Source organism: Grus americana, chromosome 10 (genome assembly GCF_028858705.1).
Source record: "Grus americana isolate bGruAme1 chromosome 10, bGruAme1.mat, whole genome shotgun sequence".
Classification (NCBI taxonomy): Eukaryota; Metazoa; Chordata; class Aves; order Gruiformes; family Gruidae; genus Grus; species Grus americana.
In genome coordinates this window covers 2,864,170-2,871,967 of record NC_072861.1, presented here as the reverse complement: position 1 = coordinate 2,871,967, position 7,798 = coordinate 2,864,170, and the positions used below count along the sequence as shown (strand labels likewise).

The following is a 7,798-nucleotide window of genomic DNA, read 5'->3' as shown; positions in this document are numbered from 1 at the left end:
TCCTGCGGGGGCTGCGGTTGTGGGGAGCGGGGCTGTGGAGGCTGGGGCTTAAATACTGCTGCAACTACAGAGAATAAAGAACTCTTGCTGGTTTATGATGGTCCTGTAAGCACGCTGTGTAACCGTAACGGTGCGATAATAAAGTGTAATCCAGTGCAATAAAGCTTTCCCCGGGGGGGGGGGGTGGGTGGGTGCTGCCCCCAGTGCCCCGGGGCCGGTTCCTCCCTGCGGGAGGTGCCCCCTGCCCCCCCCCCCCCCCCAGTTCCCAAGCACTCCCTGCCCGGGGCCCTGGGCGGGTGCCTTCCCCCTCACACATGGGCCAGAGGAGCAGCAGCCCCGGGGGGTGTTTCCAGCCAGCCCCCCCCAAGCGAGGACTAAGTGCTGTGTTTGGGGCTGAACAGCTCAGTCCAAAGAAGAGACTAAAAGTGCTGTGTTTTCAGAGCTTGGAAATGGAGCCCAGTGCTGCGTTTCTGGGCCTGAAAACAAGCTGGCAGGGGGTGGGGGTGGCCTGCAGGGTGTTGGGGCTCAGAACCAGCCCAAGCGCTGCCTTTAGGGGCTGGGAACTGGAGCCTGAGCAGCCCTTCCCAGCCCCCAAATGCCAGCTCTGGGGGTGGGGGGAAGTCGGTGGGTGGGTGGGGCAGGGCTGCGGGACCCTCACCGGAGGTGGGGGTCCGGTCGCGTTTGCCCCCGAAGCGTGGGACGCTGGCATGCACCAGGCCGAACTCAACGTCTGAGATAGTCTCTGGGCGAAAATGGGGGCACCGAGGCTTTATTCAAGGGCCAGACAGGGGTGGTACTTGAGCGATGACAGTGATTGATTTACGACCTCGTCACCAGCCCCCAGAGCTGGGGAGCAGCTCTGACTCCGAGCTGGGGGCCCCTCAGCGGGAGGGGAACCAGCCGAGCGTCCGGCGCCTGGAGCTGGAAGCAGCAGGAGCTCACGCAGGGCTCGAGCGTCCATTGGGCAGAGCTGGGAGGAGCTGTAGGGCTGGAGCTGCGAGAAACGGGAACGTCCGGTGTCTCGGCTGGGCCCAAAATGACGCAGGGCCGGAGCTGGACAAAAGCCCCCGGGGCTGTCAGGAGCAGGAGCGTCTCTCGGCCGGAGCGGGCAGGGGTGGGACGAGGTGGGACGTCCATCGGCCGGAGCGTGGAGGAGCCGGAGCTGCAACAAGCCGGCGGGTCCCTGAGCCCGTGCGAAAGGCGAGCTGGAAACTGCGACAGAACGAATGCTGCCTGGGGGTCGCAGCTTTTCCCTGGGCCCCCCCACCCCCCACGTGACCCCCAGACCCAAGCCGAGGACACCCCAGAGAAGACCGACCCTTCCGTGACAGCGGGCACAAAGCCACGGCCGGAATCCAGCAGAACCCCCTGCGGGAAGCGGGTTTGGAGCAGCGACGATGGACACACACACCCCCCGCACGGAGCGGTGACCCGAGCAGCGGCGGTGACCGAGGAGCCCAGCCAGCCCTTAAGGGGGGCGATTCCGTCGCTCCGCACAGCCGCATTTACCATATTTACGGCAAAAATGAGGGACTGAACCCCCTGGGTAACGCCGTGCTGAGCAGCCTGGGCTCCCGCCTCGGCCGGCAAAGGACCGAACTTGGCGCCGGGGAGACGGGGAACGAGACAGCTCGTCCGTCGGCCGGAGCGTCTCTTACCTGGAGCGGGCGGCATCGGGAGCCGAAATCACACGGGGCTGGAGCTGCAGCTGCAGCCATGCGGGGCTGGAGCGTCCATCAGCCGGAGCTGGAACAAGCCGGAGCTTTCCTGAGCCAGAGAGGGCAGCAGCCCGGGTTCCCCTCAGCCGGAGCTGTCGGAAGCAGCAGCAGCAGCAGCAGCAGCATCTGTTCCCCGCAGCGCCCAGCACCGGGAGCGCAGACGCCTCCGGGCCGGAGCCGGGGCCGAAGCGCCGAGCGCGGGGCTGGAGCCGAGCTGGTGCCGAGCCGGAGCGTCCCTGAGCGGAGCTGGGCCAGGCGGGAGCTGCAATGAAGCGCGTGGGAGCCTTGGGCTGCACGGCCAGCCCCGGCGGGCAGAGGGCCGGGGCCGGGCAGGGAGACAGGGCTCCCCCGGCCCCAGACCGCCCCCCCCCAGCCCCGGAACCCCCCGGCGTCCCTCACCTGGGCTCGGTGCTGCCGCTCCCGGTCCCTCGGCGCGCTTCGCCGCCCCGCCGGGCCCCGGCTCCGTGCCCGGGAGGGAGACAAGGGCATGGCTGCCGGGACCCGGAGCCCAGCCTGTGCCCCGCGCAGCCGCGGGGGCCGCTGCCGGGAGACTCGAGGGGTCGCGGCCCCGCTGCAGTAGCCCCGGCAGCCGCTGTCGGTGTGCCGGGGAGAGCGGGCAGGGGCTCCGCAGCGAGGCCGCCCCCGGTTCCCGTTCAAGCCCCTAAAGCCGGGAAGGGCCTCAGCTGCCGCCGGGACTGCCCGGGCCGGGCGCCCTCCGGGAGCGGGGCTGAGAGAGAGAACGGGGCGGGACCCGGAAACCGCGACTCCTTGCGGGTCGGCTCTCCCGGAGCGGGTTCAGCGGGGCCGGAGTGAAAGGGCGGGCCGCGATTGGGCGGCGCGGAGATGGACGGGATGGGGCGTGGCCGGAGTGAAAGGGCGGGCCGCGATTGGGCGGCGCGGAGATGGACGGGATGGGGCGTGGCAGGAGTGAAAGGGCGGGCCGCGATTGGGCGGTGCGGAGATGGACGGGATGGGGCGTGGCCGGAGGGAAAGGGCGGGCCGCGATTGGGCGGTGCGGAGATGGACGGGATGGGGCGTGGCCGGAGGGAAAGGGCGGGTCGCGATTGGGCGGCGCGGAGATGGGCGGGGCACGGGTGGGCTGGTCGGGGGTGGGGGCGGGGCCCGAGAGGGTAGAGCGCTTGCGCGGGCCGGCGGCGCTGTCAGTGTGTGGCGGCGGCCGTGGGGAGCGGCCGTGGGGGTGGTGCTGCTGCCGCCCCGCGGGCTCAGGAGCGCCGGTGAGCCGGGCCGGGGGGGCGCTGGGAGCGGGGTGGCTGGCAGCGGTGGTCGGCCGCGGTTCCCGTGTGTCTGGCCGGGCCGGGGCCTCCGTTCGCGCGGGCGGGCCCGCGGTGTGTGCTGGGGCCGGGGGTGCCGGGCGCGGGAGACCCGGTCAGACGCGGGCCCGGGCGGGCCGTGTCCCGGGTCGGGGGTGCCGGTCCGGGCCGTGGGTGGGAGCGGGTTCCCGTGCCGGCGGCTGCTCCCCGCTTGTGTCGGGCAGCGGCGGCCCCGGAGGCCGGAGCGGCGCCGAGCGGGTGCCGGTGCCGCAGGGGCGGGAAGGGCGCCGGCCGCTGCCCGGGGCATGTGGGGGGACGCGACGACCGGTTCGGGTGCCGAGCAGGACCGGGGTGCGACTGGGCTGGACCGGGCCCGGCTCCTGCGGGGGCTGCGGCTGTGGGGAGCGGGGCTGTGGGGAGCGGGGCTGTGGGGAGCGGGGTTGTGGAGGCTGGGGCTTAAATACTGCTGCAACTACAGAGAATAAAGAACTCTTGCTGGTTTATGATGGTCCTGTAAGCACGCTGTGTAACCGTAACGGTGCGATAATAAAGTGTAATCCAGTGCAATAAAGCTTTCCCCGGGGGAGGGTGGGTGGGTGCTGCCCCCAGTGCCCCAGGGCCGGTTCCTCCCCGCGGGAGGTGCCCCCTGCCGCCCCCCCCCCCCCCCCCCCCCAGTTCCCAAGCACTCCCTGCCCGGGGCCCTGGGCGGGTGCCTTCCCCCTCACACATGGGCCAGAGGAGCAGCAGCCCCGGGGGGTGTTTCCAGCCAGCCCCCCCCAAGCGAGGACTAAGTGCTGTGTTTGGGGCTGAACAGCTCAGTCCTGGGGCGGCGGGCAGTAGTGTCCGGCCGTGGGCCCCCTGCGTCTGACCGGGCCCGAGCCACTGTGCGGGCGGGTTCGCGGTGTGTTCCGGGGGCGGGAGCCTTGCGGTCGACGGCGCCGGGCGGGAGGTGGTCGGGGAGACGCGGCCCGGGCGGGCGATGCCCTGGGACGGGGGTGCCGCTTGGGTCCGTGCCCGGCGTGACAGCCAGGTCGCGTTCTGTTGGCTCTTCCCCGCTTGTGTCGGGCAGCGGCGGCCGGAGCGGCGCCGAGCGAGGAGGGGCGCCGGCCGCTACAGGGGGCGGGTGCCGAGCCCCAGCGGGGGTCGGGTGGGGGGTCGGGGCGCGGCCGGGCTGCGTGGGGGTTCCCGGGCCCGGCTCCCCGCGGATGTTGCCGCGGGTGGGGGGAGGGGGGCGCGCTTGGCTTTTAAACAATACTGTAACTAGTACTGCTAATAAAGCTATTGTGTTGGTTTATTACAAGAAGTGTAATGCATAACAATAACTGAAAAATCAAGTGGAATAAAGTGCAATAAAGCTTTCCCTGTCTGGGTGGGTGCCCGCAGTTCCCAAGCACTCCCTGGGCTGTGGCCCCCCTTTCCCTTCACACATGGGCCACAGCAGCAGCCTCAAGGGTGTTTCCAGCCCCCCAAAGGAGGATGAAGTTCTGTGGTTGGGGCTGAACAGCCCAGCTCAGTCCTGGGGTTCAGCTGCTCCAAAAGTCCCCAGAGTGCTGTGTTTCTGGGCCTGAAAACAAGCTGTGAGGGGGGGGTTGGGGCTCAGAACCAGCCCAAGTGGTGGCTTCTGGGACAGGGAAGAGGTGGCCCAGTGGCTGCTCCCAGCCCCCAAACACTGGGGGGGGGGTGGTGGCAGGGCTGTGGGACCCTCACCAGAGGTGGGGGTCTGGTTTTATTTGCCCCTGAAACACGGGATGCCAGCATGCACCAGGCCAAACTCCCCTCTGAAATGGGGACACACACACAACAGGAACACTTTATTCAGGGCACAGACACAGTGGGACAGTTTTGATAGTTGAGTGATGACAGTGATTGACTTACTACCTTATCAACAGCCCCCAGAGCTGCTGTGAGAACACGGAGGCAGCAGGAAGATGTAGAGCTGAGGCTGAGCTAAACACTGCAGGGCTGGAGCTGAAACAACGCAGAGCTGGAGCCGTAAGAAAGTCTGTGAGGCTGGGGGGGGTGAAATGAAGAGTGGGTGGGTGGGAGGGGAAACAGCACAGGCCTGGAGTGGAAATCCTGGGGTTCAATAGCTACTGTAGGGTGGGAGATGAAATCAGGATGGCAGGGTTGGAGCTGAAATCACTGCTGTGGGGCTGCGGCTGAGATGTGACAGAGCTGGAGCTGAAGGACGACTGCGGCTGGAGCTGAAACACCGAACCTGGAGCTGAAATCACTCAGAGCTGGAATAAAAACTGTAGTGCCGGGGCTGAAATGTCTGATGTGGGGCTCGGGCTGAAGAACGACTGCAGCTGGAGCTGAAATACCAAACCTGAAGCTGAAATAAAAACTGTACAGCTGGGGCTGAAATCTAACAGAGCTGGACTAAAAACTGTAGGGTCGGAGCTGAAATCTAACAGCTGAAATACTGAACCTGGGGCTGGAGCTGAAAGAAATCCTTCAGGGCCAGAGCTGAAATAAATACTGTACGGCCAGAGCTGAAATCACTCAGAGCTGAAATAAAAACTGTAGGGCCAGGGCTGAAATCACTGCTGTGGGGCTGGAGCTGAAATAACAAACCTGGAGCTGGAGTTGAAATCTAAACTGTAGGGCCGGGGCTGAAATCACTCAGAGCTGAAATAAAAACCACAGGGCCTGAGCTGAAATCACCCAGAGCTGGACTAAAGATGGCAGGGCTGGGGCTGAAATCACTGCTGTGGGGCTGGAGCTGAGCCAGGACAGAGCTGGGGCTGAAGAACGACTGCGGCTGGAGCTGAAACACCGAACCTGGAGCTGAAATAAATACTGTAGGGCCAGAGCTGAAATAAAAACTGTAGGGCTGGGAATGGAGCTGGAATAAAAGCTGTGGGGCTGAAATCTCTGGAGCTGGAATCAAGATGGTAGGGATGGGGCTGCAATCACTGCTGTGGGGCTGGGAGTGGAGCTCAAATCTAACAGCTGAAATACTGAACCCGGAGCTGAAATAAAAACTGTAGGGCCAGAGCTGAAATCACTCAGAGCTGAAAAAAAAACTGTAGGGCTGGGCTGAACTCACTGCTGTGGGGCTGGAGCTGAAATACCAAACCTGGAGCTGGAGCTGAAATAAATCCTTCAGGGCTGGGGCTGAAATAAGAACTGTAGGGCCAGCGCTGACGTCACTCAGAGCTGAAATAAAAACCACAGGGCTTGAGCTGAAATCACCCAGAGCTGGACTAAAGATGGCAGGGCTGGAGCTGAAATCACTGCTGTGGGCTGGAGCTGAGATGTGACAGAGCTGGGGCTGAAGAACGACTGCGGCTGGAGCTGAAACACCGAACCTGGAGCTGGAATAAAAACTGTAGGGCCAGAGCTGAAATCACTGCCGTCGGGCTGGGAGTGGAGCTGAAATACAGACCAGAAGGGCTGAGGCTGAAATCACACAGAGCTGGGCTAAGGACCATAGGCCTGGGGCCGAAATCACTGCTGTGGGGCTGGAGCAAACCCAAAGACCACAGAACTGGAGTTCAAATAAAAACTGTAGGGCTGGAGCTGAAATTTCCCTGGGCTGGAGCTACACCGATGCAGGGCCGGCCTTGGGCTGCACGGCCAGCCCCGGCGGGCAGAGGGCCGGGGCCGGGCAGGGCCGTCCCCAGCGAGGCCCCCGGGGCTGGGGCTCCCCGGCAGGGCCCGGCCCGCGCCCAGCAGCCGCCCCCGGCGCCAGACCGCCCCCTCCCAGCCCCGGAACCCCCCGGCGTCCCTCACCTGGGCTCGGTGCTGCCGCTCCCGCTCCCGGTCCCTCGCCGCGCTTCGCCGCCCCGCCGGGCCCCGGCTCCGTGCCCGGGAGGGAGACAAGGGCATGGCTGCCGGGACCCGGAGGCGCCCCTCACCCGGGCCCTTCCCGGAGCCCCCGGCCGCCGCTTCCTGCCCCGGGGAACCCAGCGCCTCTCCCGCTTCCCTCCCCTTCCGTTCCGTTCCCTTGCCCGGCCCCTTCCGCCCCGCCCCGCCCCGCCCCTCCCCGCAGTTCCCCCCCCCCGGGGGTTGCCGGGACCGGGGCGGGGAAAGGGGCGGGGCCTGCCTGGGCCCGGGGCCGGGGGGGACACGGGGGAAGGGGGGGGACACACAAGAGCTGGCGGGGGGGCCGTGGCACAAAGGGTGTCGGCAGGAGGGTGGCTGTGCCCCACAGCCCCCCCCAGGCAGGGCAGGCAGCAGACATCACTTGGGGGGTCTTTTGGGGGGGTGGGGGGGGTGTTGCATCCTTTCCCCCCCTCAGGCGTTGTGCCCTTTGCTCTCCAGCGTCCAGGATCAAAGGGCAACGGGGAAAAAAAGCCCATGGGTTTCCCTGGGGTCACCCCCCATCCCCTGGGGTCACCCCCCCATCCCCCCGAGTCACCCCCCATCCCCTGGGGTCACCCCCCATCCCAGTGGTGCCCCCCCCCCCAGGACACCCCGTCGCGGTGGCATTAAACACCGAACCCTCCAAAGCAACGTGATTTCTGGTTTGAAAGCTTGTGAAAATAACAATAATAATAATAATAATATTAATAAAAATAATAAAACAAGACTTCCAGTCATCTCTAGGGCTCCCTTCCTATTTTTACAGGCCGAACAGAGGGAGCAAGCCCCCCCCGTAGGGCGACGGGATTTCCAGCACCTTCGGCCCCCAAAACGACCGGAGCATCCCGGAGCATCGAGGAGTCGAGCATCCCTACCGGGGCAGCACCTCCAAATCCGGGGTGTCTTCTTCACCCCGGGCTGTCTTCTTTCCTCTCCTGCTCCCCCCCCCGCAAAAAAAAAAAAAAAATGCCGAAGGGGTTAAAGGCTACTATTGCTAAT

General features: G+C 65.8%; 1 protein-coding gene and 1 long non-coding RNA gene across 3 annotated transcripts; both read right to left on the bottom strand.

Annotated features, from left to right (window-relative positions):
• Window positions 1-731: 731 nt before the first annotated feature.
• On the bottom strand, window positions 732-3,296 carry LOC129210842 (translation initiation factor IF-2-like). Its single transcript, XM_054837144.1, has 4 exons — window positions 3,258-3,296; window positions 2,118-2,379; window positions 1,659-1,980; window positions 732-1,162 (listed from the first exon to the last, which is right to left on the bottom strand). The coding sequence occupies exons 1-4, from the start codon at window positions 3,294-3,296 to the stop codon at window positions 820-822; spliced, it is 966 nt and encodes a 321-aa protein (XP_054693119.1). The 3' UTR covers window positions 732-819.
• A 965-nt stretch (window positions 3,297-4,261) lies between these two features.
• LOC129210952 (uncharacterized) lies at window positions 4,262-6,945 on the bottom strand. Of its 2 annotated transcripts, none has more exons than XR_008578686.1 (3): window positions 6,728-6,945; window positions 4,868-4,999; window positions 4,262-4,564 (listed from the first exon to the last, which is right to left on the bottom strand). It is a non-coding gene; the product is annotated as an uncharacterized LOC129210952 (long non-coding RNA). The 2 variants fall into 2 exon arrangements; XR_008578687.1 differs by having other exon boundaries at window positions 4,868-4,973.
• Between the last annotated feature and the right edge of the window lie 853 nt (window positions 6,946-7,798).